The sequence below is a fragment of the Mchenga conophoros genome, linkage group LG23, assembly GCF_057382185.1.
Source record: "Mchenga conophoros isolate Kocher_MC1m ecotype Shallow Benthic linkage group LG23, M_conophoros_male_GT1.1, whole genome shotgun sequence".
Lineage (NCBI taxonomy): Eukaryota > Metazoa > Chordata > Actinopteri > Cichliformes > Cichlidae > Mchenga > Mchenga conophoros.
The window spans coordinates 38,137,065-38,162,054 of NC_140547.1; the positions used below are offsets into that span (position 1 = coordinate 38,137,065).

The window sequence follows — 24,990 nt, forward strand, 5'->3', positions numbered from 1 at the left end:
CTTGAAGCTACTTGTTCACACTCGTTTATAGTAAGATCTTGATGAGCTGTCTTTAAAACAGCCCTTTGCAGCTGCTGCGTATTCTGTACTGTGTTACTATGCAACTGATTGTAATGTACAGATATAGCAAGACATTATCTTGTTTATCCTATCTTGCTTTGACGCTTTAGCAATAGCACATACTATTGAGTTTTTTCATTCTGATGGAAGGTGAATGACTGACTAGTTCCCTCTCATCTAGATTGCCATTATTATCATAAATACATACAATTTTTCCAACCTTGCATTGAACAGAAAAGCAAAAGAATCACCACCTAGTTATAGGTCCCAGTTTTACCTTTTTACATCACCAAGAATGAGGCATTTTGGGTACCACAGTTCTAAATCAGACCTACCTTTGGATTGTGGAGCACCCACAATTTCGTGTTCATGTACAATGACAATAAAGGGCTATTCTATTCTTAGTCTCAAAAACTTAAGGCATTGTTAGCAGTGCAAAGAAAAAGGTTTGCTTGTTTTGTGCACAGCACCTGCCGCTTTTTTTTATAAAGATATAGTCAACACTCTGTTTTTACTACCTTGTACTTGGTAAATTAACACAATTTCCAAAATGTCCAAGATTGTTGCTGGTTACATTTTATAGGCTCTTAATGCCTCTAATAGAGTTGGTCAATGTACTTCAGCTGTTTTTATCTGAACTGTGGCTGACTGTGAATATTGCTGGCTGCAGAGTTCATAGCCGTGGGGGACCTGGCACTATATGGTCGATGTTAAGCATCATCTGGAAGCCATCACCTTCGGTTCCTACAAAATTTGTAAGCCAACTATCTATCCTGGAGCCCATGCTAGGCAAGGTTCAGTCATACAGGCCTAGAGATTGGGTGGTGACACCCTTGGCCACCTCCAGTCACTAGGGAAAAATGTGTATTCCCCAACTGGTTGATGAATGGTTGCTGAAGGATGATGGCTGTTGCTTGATAAAAAAGGTCAAAAAGAGAATGCTGCACTAAACACCTCCCAGCAGTTACTTTGGCCTTCAGCAGATCGGTGCAGTTCCTGGTAGTTTGCATGGAAGATTCCAACTTGTGCAAGCAATGGCAAATTATTGGTCGAGTGGTGGTGAAACTTGAAAAAGCTGTGGCACTAAACAGAAAAGTGCTCTGCAAATAGTTGGCAAGTGTTTGCAGACAAGTTGTTATCTTCAATATAAATTACAGCACCGCGCATAAACTAGGGAAAATATATTTTTTCTGTAGCCACTGACTGGTCTACAGGTCTCAAAGACTGAAATCTTTGAAATTGATTGCTAAAGCTCCAAAGCAAATACCAGCAACCACTTGCCAACCCTAGTGACCTGTGGTTACCAAGGGGTCGCCAATTGATCTCTAGATTTCAGTGATTGGGGCGTAAGCTTCACATACATCCGCAGATATATCAGCAATCTTTGGTTGCTGGACCACTTGGAAATTATTTTTCACAATGCCACAAATAACATGGTACACTTAGTAATGCTGGAAAAATGTAAAGAAAAGAAATAGTTGCTGTTGTAGGGACTTATTTGTGTCCTGAAAGAGAACGTGGAGCACAAAAACCTCAGTGAACAACTGTACTGAGGTAGTTAAGACTCAGCTAGACTAAATGTGACATCAGGACTTTGGCTCTCATCAGTAAATGTGATGCTGAGTCGGATGCCCATCATGTGAATGATAATTTGATCTTTTTAATTAATGAACTATGTGACTCATGGAATCTTCTTTTATCTAATCTAAGACTTCCCCTGTGAGGTCATGTTGTATACAGCATGGAACCGATTGGTACATGAGCATTTTTGTCGGAGAAAAGCAGATGTACCTTGTTAAAGGAAAAACACCCACAGACACACTTTCCCCCCATGCCCTTTAACCTTCAGCAACACACTGAAGCAGCAAAACAAGACTTCATGCTCGATAGAATGACTCAACAGTAGCCTTAGTTTTACCTTTATTACTTATTGACTTTAAATTGTATTTTTAACCCCATGTAAGCAGTAAGGGTCACTTTTTTCCATGTAACCTCAAGTCTGCAAGCATTTACTTTTCTCATCAGATTGCTATGCGACACAAATTCACTATTATTGATGCTAGAAAGTGCAAAGCAAGGAGACTTAACAGCTTTTTGGCAGAGCCAACTCCTTTAGGTTATCCGGAGAGCAACAGCTGTCTGAGGTGTTGAAAACATAAGTAGGGATTTCTCAGTGGGGCAGCACAATCTGTTAATATTTAGAATTCAGCTCTGCTTTGTGTGTATGAAAACATCTCAAAACTTGAAACCCAGGATAAGTTCTCCCTTGATTCCAGCTCATTACGCCATCTCGTAGCAACATACTGCTGGGATTCTTTAAAATTCCCAAACTATGATGTAATGCTTCTTCACTTTCACACAGCAACACGATGACGGACAACATACACTGGCGGATTTGTGCGCAAACAACCAGGAAACGTGCCTAACCTTTACTGGAGCCTACTGGCCAAGTCCCTTAGGTCGGGCTGAACAAAGACACACCTCTGGATCAGCTAATGAAAAAGGCAAGCAGGAGTGGTAAATCAAACTCCTTAAAACATCTAGAGCACATATTTTATCCAGCTTCAGAGACAGACTCCTGCCTCTCCGAGCACATCTGCCTCCAAACATTGGATCAGATCTCGCCAGAACTTTCTCCTCTGTGTTTCCTCCACTCTGCTTTCCTCCGCTCAGCCTTCGACGTCTCCATAAAAAGACAAGACTTTTAGTGGAGGGCGGACTTCTCTTTCGCTGTTGATAATAAAACAAGTGCCTTTCCCTGATGGGTCTAGGAAGAAAAACGAGGGACTGACAGTGTTGTCATGACGAGCCAAAAGTGACAGCAATGGAACGCACAGAGGCCATTTTTTTCTTTTTTCTTTTTTGCCTTTGTGGGTTTTCTTTTTCCTGCCACGCTGCAACTGTTCTACACTTGCCATATCCGTGCAAAAGTCCCACAAGGTGCCATGCTATTGAGCATGTGCAGTGTCAACTCATGACTTACTTTACAAGAGGTCAACAAGACCTTCACATAGCTTTGATTGGCAAACTATTGCTTCAAAAGTGCAAATTTAGCCGACGACTCAGTGCATTCTCACCAAGTGCACTCCCGTGAACAAAACCTCCACTCCCGCTAAGTTTTCCGTCTGGATTGGGGTGTGCTTTGGAAAACTTGTGATCAAAGTAAATAGACACACTCTGCTGATGAGTAAGGAGCTGCACGGATAGTTGATGCCATTCGTCCAAACACCCAATCTGCAAAAAAGCCTCTTTATTTTGCAATTGACCTTTTGCAATTGGCATTGTTAAAAGCTTGTGCCTCCCAAGGCTATTTGTACTGGGAGTGGCAGTGGCAGCGGACTAAAGCAAACAAACTTTCCAAGATAGAACAAGGTCACACATCGGCAGGTAAGAAGAGTGCTATAAAAATGTTTGCTCCCAGCATTTCTAAATTAGAGGAGGAGAGGTGGAGGGAGGAGGTGAAAGAAGAATTTCAAGTTCCTGAAAACAATGGCACGCAGGAAAATGAGGAGAGGAGCTGAATACAAAAGAAGAGGGAGGATGTCTAAGCAGTCTGAGGCTGACAAGTATTTCTGGGTGGTTTGAGGAAGATGTAGCGTTTTTTTTTTTTTTATTTGATCAGTGACACAAAGAGTTTAAGACTAAAAAGCTAATGCAGGAGTCTCATCAATCATTTAATCAATGCTTCCTTTGAGTTGTGCTCTGTCTGCCCTTGTACTTCTCAGTGTAACTCAAGAGCTGCTACCTTAAAGTATAGTTAATTAAAATAAAACAAGACTTCCTGGATCTTTCTTCACTATATCAAGACTTCTGACTCTAAAAATACCCCCTCATCTGAATTGTGGCCTTCTTAAAGAGGAAAACTTGTAATCGCTTGCTAACACTTGCAAATACAAAAAAAGATTCAAGACAAAGACAATCATTATTGGACTACTGGCAAACTATTGGCGCTACAACTGGCTGTTGTCCAAGATTAGCTCACTCAAACTCGTGTTCTGACACTTCCTTGTTCCTTCACTTCTCCGTTGCTACGATATGACATCCAGACAACGTAGTGCTTCATGGTGCACATGACCCACAGCTAAACTCACAAGTCATTAACAAAGTTTAATCAGTTAAACCCACCAGTCCTGTAGCTTGTCATGGAATATTGAACTGATAGGGCCAAACCCAACAGAAGTAGGTTAAATAAACCAAAACAGACACTAATCTTCTGATGTGGCACACACGACTTGATTGTCCTGTTTGAGCCTATGTGTTCAATCACTGTGGTTGCTAAATAAATGACTGAACTAGTCTAGTGGACTGAACAAACATTTTGGCTCCAAAAGCTGATTCAGTGACCACTGATTCTTTTATTCAACTTGTTCAACGACATTTAAGAGTGTGAGACAAGAAATAACCAGTTAATTATATTAACTGTTGGATAGAATAGCATTAGACTGTTAGATCTCACTTACTTTAATCTACTAAAATGTCCTCGAGTTGGGGACCACCATAATATGCACTGTAAAAACAATTGTAACATACAAGTATTTTACTGTGTATTTTACAGTTTTGTACTGTTTTTCTAGAATATCATTAAATTCACATAAATAGACTGATTTTACATTTCAAATGTAAATTAACGTAAAATCACTGTAAATGTAATAAAACATAATTTTCTTGTTTTTTACATGTATTTGTCTGTACATATGCATATTTATATTGTTAAAATACATTCACAAATGTATCATAATTTCACAAATATTTGTCCGTTATTTGAAAGATTGAACTGTTAAACTCAAATGTAATGCTATGGAAAAATATATAAAATGATTCTTATAAACTTTTTTTACATCAAATAATTATTGTTGTTGTTGTTGTTTAGGGCAATCGTGGCTCAGGAGTTGGCAGTTTTGCCTTGTAATCAGAAAGTTGCCGGTTCCAGCCCTGGCTCGGACACTCTCGGTAGTTGTGTCCTTAAGCAAGACACTTCACCTACCACCTACTGGTGATGGCCAGAGGGGAATTATAAAGTGGAATTGTTAAGCGCTTTGAGGGTCTCAAAAAGCGCGATATGAATGCAATCCATTATTATTTAAACCAACCGTTAACTGTATATTTCTGTACATTTAAGTATTATTATTCATATTGCTGCATTCATTGACCTTGTTTATAGGTAATTTCATTGTTTAATCACATTAAAATGTTCCTAATTTAATGTTTAAAAGCACTTGAGAAAAGCAAAATCCCATGTAAAATTAGGGCAACAAACTGTATTGTCATTACTGAAAATAACCGTATTTTCATGAGAAAGTTATTTTCTGTTATTTCTGTTCTGGTATTATTTTGGCGCCCCAGCTGCCGGAATATTACTGTTTTTTTAGGATTTTTTTTTTTCACGGTGTGGCTGTTGAGTTTAAGGTCAAGATGGTAATTTGTCCAGTGTTTCTTTTAATGAACTAGGTTAAAAAAATATCAACAACCTCTACCAATTTCAGTTTTACATAATTTTAATGTTATATAATGACTAGTCTAACTCACTTAGACAAAATAGCATAACTAACTCACAAAATAGCATAATCATAGACTGTTAGCATTGTTGACATGTATCTTAATGTTCCTGCTTCTGTTAATATAATTCCAAATAGTACACTTTGTAAAATATAAATGTAATGTAAATCTAAAATGTATACCTCCTAGTAGGGATGCCACTTGAAATAATATCAACAATACTTTTAACTGCTGAAACACATCCCTACAACTGTTCTAGGTGATTATTAATGCCAAAGAAGGACACTGGAAAAACGACATGGGGAAGATGGCAAAAGTGACAGCTGATATTGTTTTTATGAAATCAACTATGTTTTGTAGGTTAAAATATTTGCAACATTACATGCATGCTTAAACTAGCGTAAAATAACTAATGCTATAACTTCTAACTTTCTGATATCGTGACATGCTTATTAGTGTAGTATGTGAATTCCTATACTTCACACTAGTTAGAAATAAAGATGCATTTTAAACCTGAAACGTTATGCTAGCTGCCGCATTGTGCTACCATTTATAACTTGTTGACCGTCTGACCAAACATCAATCTTCGACAGTTAAGAAGACAATTTAAAATGCATTCCTGACCAAAAAAAATGGTGCTCTTAGCTCATTAGCTAGCATCAGTAGCGTCATGTGGGGTTTATGTTTCTCTTCCTACTGGCTGAAAATTGGTTGGAAGCCCCTTCCTTTACAAACCACAGCGAAACTGGCGACCTCTGCAGGTGTGAAGTATAACACTTCACAAATAAAAAGTCAAGTAATTGTAACACAATACAAATAGCTTAGCAAGCACTGACTGAGAACTTAAGAAAGCCTGGTTATTTTTTTTTAACAATTACAACATCAATATTTAATATACATTCATGTTTATCCTGTTATCCGGACTAAAAAATGTTAAGCGATAAGATGGGATCTAGCAGTTTAGTAGTAACACCTAAAAGACAACTAGCAGGGCCGGAAGGAAAGTTAGACGCAGTGCTGTCTTAAAGATAGAAAGCTTTTATGCAGCTCAGCTGTGTATTTAAGCAGCTCAGCTGTGTATTTTTCCTTTTTCAGTGCTGATAAACCATTATATCAAGAGTGATTTGTTCCTCTTAACATTTTTAGAGTCTTTGTGGGTGATGAATCTTGCCTATGTTGACTAAAAGGGTTGCCTGTGTATCATTGTTATAATCCTCATAATACCACGTAAAACCTGTAATCTACATCTACAAAACAATTTCCTCCCATCTATCTAGTCTGGCATGAACAAAAAAAATAACAGATTTGTTTATCAGCAGCATGTAAGAAGCAGCTTGAAGAGGCATAATGCCCCCATTAATACAAGTTCAATTTCATCTGGAATTACTTCTTTGTCATATCATATCATACCAAGCGTTTACGATTTATGAGCCGACAGTGCACATCCTGGCTGAACACTCACTTGTATTTGGTTGTGATGCACTGTCAGGATGTAATTCTTATGCCTTTACCGGCTGCTTTTTGTAATACAGCAATGTCCAAGTTTCCGAATGAAAGACTTAAAATGTTAACAATCAATACATCCTGTCTGAATGAATTTCACTTCAACTTCTTGTGCCCAACTCCGAAACTTGCTTATTTTTGCTTTTATTAAGTGTAGAACATCTAGAGAAACTATGCCAGATGTGTCCATACAGCCTCAGTGAACCCACATACTCATGCACAAGCTGAAGTGAAAAATAAAAATAAAAGAACTGCAACAATGTCGAGGCAAAAGACGAAGCTATGTTTACAAGAAACTCTGACATTCCAGTGCCACTTAGCATATGTAGTCTTTACCGGACAAACATTTCCTTCAGTGGTGGCTTTTAATTAATGAGAAACTATCATCTACTCTTCTGAGTCAAGGCTTACTGATTACATAGTGCCCCTAACGGTCAAAACCGACAAGAAAACAGGTTAATATGTAGGATTTACATGATTAAGCGCCATTTATTTAAAAAAAATGACACGAAACTTAACTGCTTAAGAATTATCTTTGGGTTTGGGACAACCAACGGGTTGTAACTACCTTTGGAAAATGGTAATGTGCAAGGTTACCATACTGAGTCTAAACACTGAATAAATTTGTATTTCTAAACATAAGCCACAATCTTTAAGTTGCCTTATGGATTTAATAACCTTACTAGCTAGCATTATTAACTTTTCTTACTTGATACCACTTTAGCTTAATGTGATAACTGTCTTAAGTTTACTGTTTGAGTCTAAGTAAAGAAGACTCAGGAGAAACACTCTGCTATATTATGAGTGTTATGTTGTGACGAGCTTCCCTGTGCTCAACATCAAAAATCAAAAAGACATCAAATCTATAGGATAAACATTTCTTCACTTCCTCTTGCTCTGCCTTTGATCTCCTCCCAGTTGTACTCAACTGGAAAACGTCCACAGGGTGGCATTCAGTCGGAATGCAACTTCAATAGGAATGCCACTTACTGAGCTCTTCACCCTGACCCTAAGGGTGGTAGGAAAGTCATGTTAGATGCTTGTACTGTGGATCACATTCTTTTGGGCACTACTATTGTTTTTTTGTTTTTATCCAAACAAGAACTTAAGCCATCAATATGACTTTAAAGATGCTGTCCCCTTATTGTGGCTTTACAATTATTAAAAGCTGTTTGTGTTGCTCCAATCAGAGCAGTCATTCTGAGGGCTTTCGGTATGATTTTCAGCCATTTATTATTGGGCTCACAGATGCAGACCACAATTTCAATAAACAAATACAAATCCAGTTACATCAGATTTCATTTCTCTAGACAGACGGCAGCCACTTTAACTATCTGGTCACTGCACCAAAGCCGCATTGGCCTCTGCTGGGTGAATTTTAGGCACGTAACTGTGGGCCATGTGTTGATGGCATTCACACCACACGGGCCTGCTACAAAGCACCGATCCAGACCACAGCGCGATGGCCAGCCGAGCCAAAGAAAATTGTATTGTTTTCCAATCAGCGCTCTGAGCGTTATGAGGGCTTCTAGCCACAGAAACACTGCTCATAAACGAGCAGGCGGACCGCTGGAGCAGTCAGCAGAGGATTCCTCACCACTTGAGATGAGACAGGGCAGCAGATGGCAGGAGAAAGGGTGGCTGAGGAATCGGTGTCTACAGCAAAAACCGATCCAGTTAAAATGAACCTGTTCTGCAAAGCAACCCAAGTGGCTGCTTCACCAGACCTTCTGGCGATCTTCAGAATTCAGAAATCTGTCAAACACACGTCAAACACAAACTGAGGAACAAAAAAAACAACAAAAAAAACCGCTGATGGAAACATTTTTGAAGGTGCAGTTCTCACAGCAGCCCACACCGCTCCACACGGCCTTGACCCATATCTGTGTGTTTTGCCTTCATTTGGGCCACGGCTCTTCGAGGTGTAGAATGTCAAACACAACACCTGTGGCTCTCCACAGCGAGCTGGCAACAGGTTTCTGTCTTTCTGACTTGCTTTTCAAAAACCAGGAAGCATGTGTGGTCTTGTGTGCGTGTGTGCATATGTACGCGCTCTGCGCACCACATGCCACTTAAAAAAGTTCCATCACAGGAAGTTTTTTCTCTTTTTTCTTTGGCATGTTGAGGCCCCTTTGCTCTGCTTAGGTTCAGATTTCTGATTCACACCGACTGAGTGACGTTTATGAGGTGAAAGCTCTAAAAGCTGGTGCAGAATTGGGCTTTAATTTGGCTTTGAGTGGCTGCTGATAAAATAACGGTAATTCTCCGTGGCACTCTTTTTTAATGCATGATCTCAGATATGAGGAAAGAGAGAGAGGCTTCATATCGATACACAACTGCATCGTGCAGGAAATGAACATCTTTATCAGGCATGCGCGCAGAAACTACAAGATGTAAGCCCTCGAGTCTCAGTGCACGCTCCAGTCGCTGTCATTAATCCACGGCTAATAAACCTGAGGGGGGGTACTTACAAGATAGGAATTCTGCCTGTCGAAGAACACGGAGTCTCCCATCGTCCCGAATAATTATCCACATATAGTAAATAATGCAGCTTCAGTAAATGATATCCCAAGTCTCCCCCTCCAAAAAAGAAAAGTGTCTGTGCGCGTCAGGAAATGTGTCCGCAGGTCACTTGTGCGCTCTGCTTCTTCTCACATTAAAAGACAGCGAAAGATGTTGGAAGTTTGGAGACTGCGAGTCACAACAGAACCCCTTTTAAGAATTTCCACAGCAGTGAAAAGCGCGTGTCAGGAAACGCTCTGTGCCAGAAGGGACACCACAGCGCGTAACGCGTAACGGATCCATACTGCGCGCCCCGCAAACTGTTGTGAAGACAGATGCTGAACCAGAGCGAAGAGAAGTGAGACAGCGAGCAGAGACCTACATCAAGCTGGCAACGCTACTGACTGATACTTCCGGCGTAGTTTTTCAAACTAAGACTTAACCCTGGCCTACGGATACTGTATTACCAGAAACAAACTAAACAAACTGCAGTTCATTTGTTGACTGGAGAAACGTGTTTCTATGTTAATCCCTGTCTTAAAGCGAAGTAAACCTACACAGCTTTTTTATGTTTTTATCTTTTGTGTTAAGCACATTGAGTTTGCCCATAATGTTATGTGCTATATAAATAAATCATAACTCCAAATCAAAGGGGGAAAAAAAACACAATAACTACACAGGCAAGCTTATACTATACCAGTACATTGACTTTTAACTCATGAGAACCATATATGTGCTTTTATTTTGATCACAAAGTCGCCTCTTTCCGGTCTATTCAGCGTTTTTCTGGGTACTCGATGCTTAAAGCCGGAGAGAGAAAAGCAAAGGATGGGCGGGGCTCTGAAGAAGGAGGACCAGCAGTGCAAAAGCTTTTGATTATCAACAGCAGGGTAGAACAAATGTTTTCATGTCAGTGACCCACAAATGGAGCTCCACAGTTTATAAGATTTGACTGAAGAAACCCCATACTGGGAGGGTTTTCTTTGGATAGCTCATAATATGGAGCTATACGTGCTGTTGCAATCAGGCTGGCAGAATACTCCCCAGCAAAACTTCACTGTTTTTTGATAAAAGTTGAATCATAACAAATAATAATAATAATTTAAAAAAAAATAATCTCCTGACAGCAGATTCATTTCTGCCATCCTCACTGGAAAATTAAAACAAACAAAACAAATCAACTTGTTGGTCAAGCTAAAAACAAACTCCTTTAGGGAAAGTTGGCATGTCAAAGATGCAACATTTCTTCCAGCATTGACAAATAGCTCGCTGTAAGCCTAATTACTAAAAGAAATAAATCACAGAGGCGAGAGTGTAACAGATGGACCGCAGAGCTGAAACTGTGATCGAGTGCTTCCATTGTAACACTTGGTAGTAATTTTTGTTTATGAGCTTTCCCCTTTGCAAATATGCTTTCAAGAGAGACCATGAAAGGCAAGTGCCCCTACGCCCTGCCACCAAACCCCCTCTCCACCCTCCCCGCTGGTGTATTTCAAATAAGTTTGTGAAATACTTAATGTGGAACCAGCGTTGAGCAATCTGTGTCAAAACTACTCCACTTGCATCCTGTAGTATCTGCTGTTATTGTTCCATCAATTCACTTGGTAGACATGTTTAACCAACTCAGTCTACTTTATTAACATTTGTCAGGCCTCTTTGAATCCTCCTGTTTACATGCGTCAGTGTGTAACCCGTTGCTTCCTGTCAGCTTACTTGTAAAATGATGTTACAGGAATACTGCCTCAGACTCTGCATGAACGATAGATGTAGCCACCATGACGTCATCCATTGTTTATAAAGTCCTGTTGTGAAGCACTGGTGTGAGCATTTTGTCCATTGCCAGACTTAGTTTTTGGAAGCCAGATGTGTTTAGGGGAAAATTCTCACTGTTAAATTACAGGAAAGTTATGTCAAGAGTACTGTTTTATTCGGAAAACACAATTTGCAGTATAATAGTGGCAGCTGTTTGATTGCCCTGGTTCTGTTGTAGTATTTCTGCAGCAATATCCACAAATAGCTTACTACTGTAAAATGTAACAGCATATCCTCACCAAGGGTCAACCTCAGATGTGGAAGAGTTACATTATTACGCTCGAGTGGCAACAGTTGCAGTTCCTCTAATGGCCACTTGGGGCTGGTTCCAAAAAGGAGTCAGTCCCCAAAGACTCCCACGTCAAAACGTCCAACTTTACAGCAGTAAAGAGCACAAAACGTATTTTGACATTAAACTGGATTTCTGCACTTTGTGTGTGCACTGTTTGTGCATTTGGAGTATTTTTAGCTGATCATTATAACTAATATGATGGCTTTCTTTGTGCTACAGATCATCCCAGAAGACTGTGCTTCAGTTTTGGTAAATTAAATTCTAGGATTTTATTATACTAAAATTGAACCCATAAGTATTTTGAGTGCAGATCGCTAACCCTGCTAGACAGCGTTAGCTGCTAACTTGGAACTCTAACCGTTCATCTGTCACGGTTTGCCGGGGCAAGCCGTGTGGAATTATTTAGGACCAGGACGCGGCAGCTCTGGTGCAGGTGAGTATTTATTAACAAAGGAAATACAAACAACAAAGGCACTGGGAACATGAAACTTGAACCTAAACTGGGTAAAACTAACAAAACAAACCAGAAACGAAGATGCAGGGAGGTCCAGAGAAATACACATGGAGAGATGCAGGGAGACCGAGGGGAAACAACACAGGCGAACCAGCAACTACTATGACTGAAGACACAACTTAAATACACTCAGAGAACACAGGGAGATTACACACAGGTGGGGAACACAGCTGGGAGTGATTAATGTGACGAGACTAGGGAGGCAAACTGAAAACACTCACATAAGACGCAGACCTTCACAATAAAACAGGAACTTACACATGAAAGGACACAAACTAAGAAACGCGGACTAGATACAGGAACACACGGGCAGAACAGAGTAAACACTAAACAGAGGAAGAACAGAACCAAAATCGCAAGAAGAGAAAACACAAAACGCTGGGTCAAAAGGACCCAGGATCATGACATCATCAGTATAAGGTAACTGCTAGCTTCCAAAAACCAAAATGACAGCATCCAAAACATTAGCATTGCAGCTTCAAAATAGTCCAGAAACAACTTTATGGCTGCCTTTACCATATCTAAGTCCAATTTACTGTATATGGCTCATCCATTCACTGTGAATTTAGGCTGGTGTGTTTTTTTTAAACCACAGCAGTCTATCAGCTTTGATGCAGTTTCAGATTAAACCATTAAAAAATGGAATCTAGCCACTAGAAATGATGCTGGCTGAATGTTAACACTGTTCTCGTCACACATACACTGGAAAGTCCCTCATACATCCTTATCAGAGTCCAAATGAGAAAAATATTAAACCATCAAAAGGTTTAAATCAGTGATTTGTAATAAACGTTCATATTCCCATGAGTCTTTGCACTCACTAATGAAAAAGTATTGTAATCTACCATAGCTATATCCAATAGTGTGCTATTTATATTCATTTTTCCCTCAGTGGCATCAGCACTTACAGCATTAAATTGTCTTAAAACCCTGAAAATTAGTGTATGGAATGTCTGTATTTTTATAGTATTTTTACAATGTAGCTGAAAACTAAAAAGAAAAACAAAGTAACGCAAAATTAAAAAGTCCTTGAAACAATAAATGAAAAAAGTTAACATGCTTGGAAAGGTAATAAAAACACAGTCTTGGAAGCCACAGACGTCTAAGACTCCCTCTCTGCTGGCCATGTAAAGAATGCACAATAAAAGCACTTCTGCACTGGCTTTGCTTTTTAAACCCAACAGCTAACTCCATCTTTTATATACAGTCTATCAAGGCTAGTAATAGATATCAAAGTAAGTAAAGCGAAACAAAAAGAGCACAGTGTGGTTTTATCAAAGCGCTCATAAACAAACCCTTAGCAAGAGTTAATAAAACATATTTGCGCTGCTCTGTAGGTGTTATTGAGAAATATCTGTTTTCTAATCTTATATACAGAACGTGTGAACGGGTTGGTAGGAAAAATGAGAAACTGGATTCCTCTCTTATCAGATAGTACCTTTTAAAGAATGCCGAGGAGTTCATAGGAGCACTCACTTTAAAATCAGCAGATAACAGATTCCTTAACTCCCGAAGACTGACTCAGCCTTAAAGCAGGTGCTGTGGTGTACAATATACTTTGTATCTCACACAAGAATCATCAAGACACTGCACTGATATAAAGTTACCAGCTAAAAAAAACACATGCTCTTGCAGACAATAGACTCCTGCTTATCAGATCTTCTCCACAAGGTTTTGAATGAGATGTGTTTATTGTTTACGACAAGTTAATCATCTTTGGATTAAATGAAATCAGCAGTGTGGTTTTTCATTCACATATTTGCACTTTTTTTTTAATGAACTTTATTTGTGCATGTAGCTGATGAAATTTCACCTTATGATTTGTGCTGTGTGTCTTTTTTTGTGACGTGTCCTGAGTCAGAGTTGCAGAGTCGCTGAAGCCTATCCTGGCATGCATAACGCAGGTAGATGCACATTTCTATCTGTAAAATCTCTTGTGTTTGGAATGTTGACGAGCACCAAGAACACAAAAGGAGCACCATAAGTGAATGACTTTTTGATAGGCAAATGTTCTAATTCAAACGTTTGGTCAGGTTTTAGTCATTTAAACTGCAGCTGTAAGTACTCCTGGCAGGAGACTTGCTTACCAAAAATGACTAAACAAGTGACTCAGTGTTTAAAAAAAAAGAAAAGTGTTTTGTTTTGCAAATAAAAGCTCCGACTGCCCCTTTAAGGTTGCTAAAATTAACACTGGATGCTCTCCCTCACTGATAAATCTGTAATACAAATATTTCAAGAGTTGCTATAAACCAAAGGAGAAGTCCCATAACATTAGCACCACAGTTCCTTTAACGGCTACTTGAGGGCAGCTGCAAAAGTGAGTCAATCAGGAGCTTATGTCTTCTTCTATAATAACGTTACAGGGGAGATTTTTTTTTTCTTTTAAATGGCCAGTTTGACAGTGCAGATAGTTTGTGTGGTCAGCAAACGGGACTTTTCAGCCATAGCATTTCATGCAACTGTGGGACAAATAATATGGCCTATTATTGTTCTTGGTGTTAGTATTTCATTAGTCTGTTATTTAGTGTCTTCATAGCTTAGCAGTTTAAAGATTTGCCAACGCATGAAAGGTTGTGGTTTTGTCACGAACGGCATCTGATGCAACAATCTGACAAATCAACTATGTGGCATTATCAGGTGTAGCTGAGAGAATCTGCTAGTAGTTAGCACTATTTAGCTTGACATATAGCAGCTATTGAAGCGGCTTGCTAACAAAGATAGATAGCAATAGTTGCTAAATCCACACTCCACCTTCTCGATGAAAATACTGCAATTTCTTGCTCAAATAAATGAATAAATCATGTTACAGCTTAAAAGTGTAGCAGTTGCTATGGCCATGTTTACATTGTTTAGATACAGTCTATGGTCAAACTCTGCCCACGTATTTTTATGTTCATAAATCATCATATCCCCTTTTTTGTTAGTTTAATCTTTATGTAACTTAAGTACACCTAACCTAAACTAGTTAAATTGCTAGTTTATGTAGCGAGCGAAAGCCACCGAGTAACCGCTAAGGGCCTCTATACTACTTGTGCAAACTTTCAGGCCCAAAGCTCTCACAGGAACGAGCCCAGAATAAACAGGACAAGAGGGTCAATATCAGTCAGATATGTTAAAATTTATTATTTTAAAAGAACACAAAGGGTTTGCAAAAGGCCTAAAACATCAAAATGGTAAAAAGGTCACTAACGACCACAAGATAGTGTTATTGGTGCAACCTGCCAGCAATGCAACTATCACCTGAGGGCTTGCTCTCCCTTGGCGGTCCCAGATGCTCGTTGCTTTAAAAGAAACAAATCCACCCCAAATAAATACGAGCCCAACAGAACACTTATCGCATGCACTAAGTGCTAGTTCAGGCAATAATCGGTGGCACTAAAAATCACTCTTAATAAAAACTTATTCACTGCAAATCCACACAGAGCACCTCTAAAGATCCTAATTCCCCTAAGGTAAGAGTCCCACTCAGGGATTGCACATTGCCCGACTAATATTGCACCAGCCCAGTAGAAATAAAAACAAACCCGGCATAAAAAAAACAGTTTTAAAAGGTGACCCTACCAAAACCAAAAACACAACAACAAGGAGAAGGAGGGAAAAAAAACCAGCGACAAATTCACATGTGCAGCCTGCCCTCCAGCAGACAACTGTGTTTGCTGCACACCTGGCTTATCTTGGCTTATCTTGTGAAAATCACTACTCGAACCTCTGCTGTAGAGGTTTACAACAACTGTTTGTGTAGCAGACAATTAAAACTTCTCAGGCTCTTCACCTACTCACACAACCATTGTTCACAGCCGCTCGTCAGTGGAAAATGAAGAGCACCTGCTGCTACTTCCTCTTTTATACCCTCCATTGGGTCCCCTGGGTCCTAAAGACTTCCCCATTACATTTATATATATATATATATATATATATATATATATATACATATTTAGCATTACTACTAAGAATTAGTAACATTGTTGCCTTCTGTCTCTTTTATTTTATTTGTCCATTTTCTTTTGCTTATCCATTTCAGGGTTACTTAAGGTCACAGGGCAAGAGGCGGGGTACACCCTGAACAGGTTACCAGTCTGTCACGCATACACAAAGACAACAATTTACGCACACATTCACACCTTTCGTGAATTTAGTCATTTAGAATGATTACTTAGGCCAATAGTGTGGGAGGAACTCCAAACAGAAAGGCCTTTGATTTGCAAGAAGGCCCTGGTGTATATGTGTGGGTGTGTGTTTAATGTCTTCATCCAGAATGTGTCAGAAAACCCACGCAGGAAGAAAATAAAATTGAATATTTATAAAATATCAGACTAGATTCTTGATAATAATGTACACGATTAAAGGAGGGGCAAAGATTTACAGGTGAACTATACGATCTAACACATTTTAACGAAGGGAAGTTCAGTCTTTAGCACCACAGTTGTGTTTAATGGCCCTGAAGGAGGAGCCTATTATCTCGTAAAATGTTATTTCAGTGGTCCTGTGGCTCACACACAAAAATGCACTGAGCCTGTGATAGATGCTAAAGGAGAGGCAGTGCAAAGGGGAAGAAGAAAAGCGAGGAGAGCAGAAATAGACGGACATTAATGTATGTATGCACAGTGTGAGTTGGTGGGGCTCAGTTTACTGCTGCATGTTAGAACAAGATTAAATTGTTCACGAAGGACACTGTAGAGCAAAGCCTGACTCTACACGTCCCCCCTGAGCCGACCATCGCTCCTCGTATCATCATTAAACTGTTAAAAGGATGCTGAAAATGAGGCTGCAGGTGATTATATATCACCTTCAAAGCACGCTCCAGATTTTCCACTGTTGAATTTGGCTCGGTGTGTTTTTGTTGATGTGTAATGTCTCAGCGATTAAAAGTCAATCTCGAGAAGAAACGGCTTGAAATTTTGGGGTGAGAGAACAGACGGCGAGGATTATTTTCAGTGATTTATACTTATGTTGTGATTTTGTATGCCTATTCTCAAGCAAATTAAACACCAAAACAGTAAAAAAAAAAAAAAAAACAACCCAAAAAACGTTGAATGCAATATGCAATTGAATATTTTACAGAGAGAACATGAGGCCGGACTATAATTCCAGTTCTATATGGTTTATGGCTTTGCAAACTGCAAAAGTTCATGTTTACATTGTTTATTTCAGGAGGAGCAGAGCCCTCCCTCCAAAAGCCTGAATGCCTGAGTTGTGAAATCACTCCATTAAGTGGAAAGTGTTCTGTTAAAGTGCTTTAAGACGATCCAGTATAAGAGAGAGAAAATCCTGTGAGGCCTCGATCTGTTTAATAAACACTCACAAAATAGATGTCACACGATAGAGGCATTTGCATCGCCTCATTCTGTGGATGCTGGGTAAAAACAGGTTTAAAAGCAGAGGATATTTCATGCACGTTATGTATATAAACTGAAGCAAATGAGGAAGGACCTTCAGCCTGCATTCTTTGATTGATCTGCATAAACTGAATGGACTTCAGCTATAAATACAATATCAACTGATTAAAATTTAGTCACAAATAAATATGCCTCTGTGAAGTCTAATAATTTAAATGAATCAAGCCAAAATAATAAAAAAAACCATGGTTTTTAACAGATCAGGTGTGTGTTAACATGATGTCACAATCTTCCCAAGAGTGGACATCCCGCCAAATTCAGCCAAAGGTCAGACTGTGTAATGCAAAATTTTAAAAACCCCAACAGCTCAGATATCTCAGACTTCTCAGGCCTCAGTTAGCATGTTAGGTGTGGAAGTTCATGATAATGTCGTAATGTACTAGACCAAAGTTAATGTTTGGCACTTATTAAATTCACAACTGGCAAATACCAGACACAACTCTCAAGCACGGTGGTGGAAGTATGATGATTTGGGCTTGTTTTGTAGCCACAGGACTTGAGCAACTTGCAGTCACTGAGTCTTCCATGACCTCCTCTGTATACCAAAGTATTCTACAGTCAAAATGTGAGGCCTTCTGCCCAACAGCTATAACTTGGCTGATATTGGGTCATGCAACAGGCCAATGAATGAAGGTGCTGGAATGCTAAGATTGGCCCTCAAGAGAGCTACACATAAACCAGGGATTTCCGACTCCAGGCCAGCGCCAGTGTCCTGCAGGTTTTAGATGTCCTTGATCCAACACAGCTGATTTAAATGGTTAAATTACCTCCTCAACATGTCTTGAAGTTCTCCAGAAGCCTAAGGCTGTTAGGGAATTAATCATTTGATTCAGGTGTGTTGACCCAGGGTGATATCGAAAACCTGCAGGATAGCGATATATATATATACTTAGAATTGTACAAGATCAACAGGACCCTAAGAGCCTTCATCAGGAACTCAATGGGGATGTGGCGTACAACACTGGAGGCCAACTCCAAGCCCATAGCACAAGTCACCATCAAGTGCGGGATCTACCAAGGAGATGCTCTGTCCCCACTGCTGTTCTGCATAGGCCTGAACCCCCTCAGAGAGATCAGTAACAAGACTGGCTACGGATACCGACTACGGAATGGAGCAGTTGTCAGCCACCTCCTGTACATGGATGACATCAAGCTGTATGCCAAGAGTGAACGAGACATCGATTCACTGATCCACACTACCAGGCTATACAGCAATGACATTGGAATGTCGTTCAGACTGGAGAAGTGTAGTCGAATGGTAACAAAGAGAGGGAAGGTAGTCAGAACTGAGGGGATTGAACTACCAGAAGGCAACATTGCAGACATAGAGGACAGTTACAAGTACCTGGTGAATGGGAACCATGAAGAGGCCGCTAGAAAAACTGCAACCACCAAGTACCTGCAGAGGGTCAGGCAAGTCCTGAGGAGTCAGCTGAATGGTAAGAACAAGATCCGGGCCATCAACACGTACGCCCTGCCCGTGATCAGGTACCCTGCTGGGGTAATAGGCTGGCCAAAGGAGGAGATAGAAGCCACTGACATAAAGACAAGAAAGCTCCTTACCATGCATGGAGGGTTTCACCCCAAGTTCAGCACCCTGAGGCTGTACGCTAAGCGGAAGGAAGGGGGCCGGGGACTGGTGAGTGTCAGCACCACAGTCCAGGATGAGACAACGAACATCCAAGAATACATTGGGAAGATGGCCCCAACTGACCGAGTGCTCAGTGAATACCTCAGGCAGCAGAAACCCAAGAAAGAGGAGGGAGACGAGGAACCATCATGGAAGGACAGGCCCCTGCACGGTATGTACCACCGGCAGATAGAGGAGGTGGCTGATATCCAGAAATCCTACCAGTGGCTGGACAAAGCTGGACTGAAAGACAGCACAAAGGCACTAATCATGGCAGCACAAGAACAATCTCTGAGTACAAGATCCATAGAGGCTGGGGTCTATCACACCAGGCTGTGTAATAGTGATGGGTCGTTCGCGAACGAAATGGCTCTTAGAGCCGGCTCTTTGACGTGAACGACGCGAGCCGGCTCCTTATCGCGAGCCGTCACGTGGGGTTTTTTTTTTTTTCTTTCTCTCAGCCTCTCTCTCTCGCACTTTTTTTCCGTTTCACTCTGCACGCGAGCCTTGTGCTTTACGCTGGGCAGAGGGGGGAGGGGCGGTAGTTACACTCAGTAGCACAGGAACAGAGCCAGAGAGAGAGAAAGAGAGGCAGGGACAACAACATTAGAAAGGTATAGTAATCATCCACAACTATTTTCGGTTGCAGATGATAAAGGATTGAGAAAGTTTATTCATGCAGGTCCATATGACAGAGAATATGCATGTTCTTTTAGTTTTCATATTATAATTTATATTTAATTGTGTTGTGGTTTGCAGTGTTTTGTGTTCTTTTCACTTTAAATTTGTGAAAGGAAAAAGCTGAAAATTTAAATAGTTAAAAGTTGAAATGTGAATAGTTGATTTTTGTATTATATGATTTATTTATTACATTTTATGTGGAGTGAATAAATAAAAGTATATTTACGGTGGCCCCTAGAGACAAAGCACATACAAACTTCAAATCACGTACGAACTCTGAAGCATGTACAAACTCCAAAACACGTAAAAACACGTACAAACTCCAAAACACGTAAAAACTCCAAAAACACGTAAAAACACGTAAAAACACGTACAAACTCCAAAACACGTAAAAACTCCAAAAACACGTAAAAACTCAGAAGCATATAAAAACTCAGAAGCACATAAAAACTCAAAACACGTACAAAAGACAACAGAAGTGCTCCAGGATGCTGGGCGCAGTGTTGAGCCTTTGTTATCTTGTGGCTACACAAGCCAGCAAGTACCAACGACCGGATTTGGTGTGTGGTAATCAGAATCAGAATCAGAAAGGGGTTTATTGCCAAATGTTGAGCAGGTTTACAACATTAGGAAATTGCTGCGGTGCTTCAGTGCAAACATAGTGTCATAAATAGCACTTAAGTAGACATGAAAAAATAAAAGTAGGGATAAGAATTAAAAGTGCTACGTAGAAAATAACAGGTAATAACAGGTAAATGAACTTTTTTTTAAATTATTTGAATATATATATGAGTGCCTGTGTATAAATACACAAACAAATACACACATGCTTTCAATTGTGTAATTTAAGTGATCTAGTAGCTCTGCTTTGGAAGTTCAGTTAATGCTAGAAATGTGTTTTGGAGTTTGTACGTGTTTTGTCTCTAGGGGCCACCGCATATATTTATATATAAACATATATAAATAAAACCACTTGTTTTTACGTTAGTAATTCCTTTTGTGCATAATTTTATATTATTGTTAATAATAAATTATTAAAGCAACAAAACAACCTGAAGAGCCGGTTCGGAGCCGAAAGAGCCGGCTCTTTTTAGTGAGCCGAACCGAAAGAGCCAGATCTCTAAAAAGAGCCGGAAATCCCATCACTACTGTGTAAAGATGCCCCAGAGACAATCCAGCACATAACAGCAGGGTGCAAGATGCTAGCAGGCAAGGCATACATGGAACGCCATAACCAAGTGGCCGGCATAGTGTACAGGAACATCTGTGCCGAGTATAACCTGGAAGTCCCAAGGTCAAAATGGGAGATGCTAGGGCTGGGCGATATGACCCAAAATTCATATCTCGATATTTTTTAGCTGGATGGCGATATAAGATATATATCTCGATTTTTTTTTTTTTAAAGCCACAAGTTAAGAACAAAAAGAGAGTTCTTAGTCACACTGTGTCCCAGATGTCACATGGGCACTTTTATTTACATACAGCGTAGATGTACATGAAGAAATTACTCAAAAATAAATTATCAGCATTTATTAAATAATCATGGTCCATAAATAAAAGAAAATAATGTTGTTTTTGTGCATAACAAAAAGCTCACAATTGTGCAGTCAAAATGTAAACTAATAGACGCTGAGCATAATAACAAAGAGACAGATTTCACAGCTGCACCACGTCTCTGAACAGGTGCCATTTGTGGTCCTTATACACACACAGTACGTATCACTCCGCGAGGCTCCTCCTCGGTAGCCGTAATCCTCCGACAATCCATCAAGCGGTGCAGCTCCGTAGCTTAGCAAAGTCATATTAAAACATTTTTTGACAGATTGCTGAGCGCTGTGTACCACATAAAATCGGTTCGCGGTCAGTAAGCACAACCAGAATTAATACATAAGGCGCACTGTCGATTTTTGAGAAAATGATAGGATTTTAGGCCGTGCAGCCCCTCCGGGCTGCATGTCGTTAGCGCGGTTAGCTCGCTAACATGTTGACGCCGTCCAGCCCCACGCACGGTAACTCGCTAACGGAGATTTTCCGCTTTCATCTTGTCATTGCCTGCAGGTGAAGCTATGGGGGAGGCGGAGTTGTGTTCAGTGAAGGAGAGGCGAGGCCGAGTAACGTTGCGTAGAGACAAAAGTGGACAAAAGAGAGGCAAACCTGCGGCTCCACAAGTATAATTATAACATAACATAGACTATATCAATATAAACGATATTGTCACATCTTATATCTCGTATGAAAATATATCGATATTTTTAAAAAACTCGATATATCGCCCAGCCCTAGGAGATGCCCCCAAGGGTGGTGGAGAATGACCGAGCTAAGATCCTGTGGGACTTCCAGATACAGACGGACAAAATGGTGGTGGCTAACCAACCGGACATAGTGGTGGTAGACAAACAGAAGAAGACGGCCATAGTGATCGATGTAGCGGTTCCGAATGACAGCAATATCAGGAAGAAGGAACACGAGAAGCTGGAGAAATACCAAGGGCTCAGAGAAGAGCTCGAGAGGATGTGGAGGGTGAAGGTAACGGTGGTCCCCGTGGTAATCGGAGCACTAGGTGCGGTGACTCCCAAGCTAGGCGAGTGGCTCCAGCAGATCCCGGGAATAACATCGAAGATCTCTGTCCAGAAGAGCGCAGTCCTGGGAACAGCTAAGATACTGCGCAGGACCCTCAAGCTCCCAGGCCTCTGGTAGAGGACCCGAGCTTGAAGGCTAAACCGCCCGCAGGGGCGTGCTGGGTGTTTTTTTTTATTTTTTATATATATGTTAACAAACTCTATTTATTTCCATATTTCTTAAATTTATCTTTAGTTTTCTTCTCTTTTCATTTTTTACATGTATTATGTTATTAGTTTGCAAATATATGTGTCAGTTACACATCATGCAACACCAGCTGTGTCATTTAAGGTGATTTACTTTACTAAAAGCTCAATTAAGTTCACTTTTATTTATATAACATCAAATCACAACAACAGTTTCCTCAAGGGGCTTTACATTGTAGGGTAAAGACCCTGCAATGATACAAAAAGACAAAAGAAAACACCAACAATCAAATGATTCTCTTTGAGCAAGCACTTTGGCGACAGTGGAAAGGAAAAACTCCCCTTTAACAGGAAGAAACCTCCAGCAAAACCAGGCTAAGGGACCGGCAGCCATTTTCCACGGCTGTTAGAGTGAGTACAAAAGAAAGTTTGAGAAAAACATTTAGCTGAAAATAAAATACAAACATGACTTTAGGAAAAGAAATCAACTAAAATAATACTGCATACTTACAAATCTAGCTAAAATATATACAGGAAATGAAAAAAGTTATCGACTACAACAGCACAAGAAAAAAAAACGTGAAAAACTCAGTCCACAATCACCACTTTGATTGTTAATTACATGTTGTTCTTAAGGTTTTTTCTCTCTTTCTTTCAGATGCTGATCTTTCACCTTTAGTTTCAGCTGCAAGGATGAAGGTGTGAGAGAGAAAGGGGAGCGGGTGGGGGTAAAAACCTGGGCACACATAAACGAATTTACAGCAGGAGTTGCACAAAGAGGCTCCAGGGGATGACCTCAGAACTGGGGAATGTGTGTGTGTGTGAGACAGAAAGAGAAAAAGACAGCACCGTGGATCCCTTCACTCAGGAGGTAAATAGAGAAATCACTTACAAACAAAAACGACTTACAAATTATATCTTGTCAAGGGTTTTCAGACCACATTTAAACTCTAGAGACGATCTTCATCCGGCAGTGAAAAAAAACACACCAAAAAGTTGTTTTTAAGGGGCATTGATCACTCAACATAGACCAAAACCACACACACACACACACTTGCACACACAAAGTGACGACAGCATGGGTCTGGATTCAATCTAGAGGCCTCTATCAACAGACCAACCCACTTGTCCTAAATCACCATACTCTGTCCTGAGTACCAATGAGGGGGAGAAAGGAGGGATGTAAAGTATTCTGAGTACTAGCTGTGCATTGCTTTAGCTTTCATCTCCATACCACCTCCATCAGAGCATGCTCAAAGCTACTGGGAGGACAGGACTGTTGTTCCATGGAAATGTTTGTCCTGACAGGATACATTCAAAATTAGATAATACACACTCCCAGAATATTTCTAGCCAGTGCGGAAGATGTAATTCCTGGGGGGTTTATGGCAATTGCGCAATTTATGCGCAATTTATTTAAAATGAGTTGCAATAATGAATCCAGGCTGCCTTTTTAAGAGAATATTCTACCATTATCTCTCATGAGGAATATATCAATCAACATAGTGCCACAGCTGCTTGTGCAATCATCACAAAATTTAATCCACTGGTTTGTGTTTGTGACGCTTGTTTGTCTGCATAAGCACAAGAAAACAGCTGGAACACATTAAAAAATGAAAATAAACTTAAACAAGAAAATGCAAACACATAAATAGATTTGTTTAACCTAAAGTTAACAGATTTTATGGAGACAGACTTTCACCTGTGGTGTCCTAGCAATGGAAATCTCCAAACTTGGACAAGTTGTAGTGACCTGAAAATGGTGTCAATGAGAAAAAAGACATAACACAAAGTTTTTTTTGATGGCAGGATATTCACATGAAACCACAGTTTGAGCTTCACTAGTTTTATGGTTCCGTATTATTTTTGCAATTTACTTTCGTTTGCGCTGATTCATTATGTTTCAGCACCAAACTACTTGGTAAGTTTCAAGAAAAGATCAGGATTTGGTTTTAAATGCAACACAAACACCCTGTTTGAATGCTCATTTTCTAGTGGGCATTAATATTATGCCACTTGCACTATCCCTTAGCCTTCTAGTAGATTAATTTATGGTGTTGTGGAGGTATGTAAGAGATCTCAATTTTCCCCTCCAACTTTAATCACTGCTTTACACTAGTGATGGGTCGTTCGCGAACGAAATGGCTCTTAGAGCCGGCTCTTTGACGTGAACGACGCGAGCCGGCTCCTTATCGCGAGCCGTCACGTGGGTTTTTTTTTTTTTTCTTTCTCTCAGCCTCTCTCTCGCACTTTTTTTCCGCTTCACTCTGCACGCGAGCCTTGTGCTTTATGCTGGGCAGAGGGGGGAGGGGCGGTAGTTACACTCAGTAGCACAGGAA

At 40.1% G+C, this 24,990-nt stretch overlaps 1 protein-coding gene across 3 annotated transcripts in view; it reads right to left on the reverse strand.

Annotated features, from left to right (window-relative positions):
• LOC146547770 (rho GTPase-activating protein 6-like) overlaps positions 1 to 24,990 on the reverse strand; it is a 136,002-nt gene that overhangs the window by 43,310 nt on the left and 67,702 nt on the right. Inside the window, exon 1 of one of the 3 annotated variants that reach the window (XM_085265450.1) lies at positions 9,531 to 9,890. The exons of the other annotated variants lie outside the window; for them this stretch is intronic. Within the exon in view, the coding sequence (XP_085121576.1) occupies positions 9,531 to 9,572 (42 nt within the window). The 5' untranslated portion in view covers positions 9,573 to 9,890. Of the gene's footprint in view, positions 1 to 9,530; positions 9,891 to 24,990 lie in introns of those variants that run through there. 3 annotated transcript variants of the gene reach the window in all.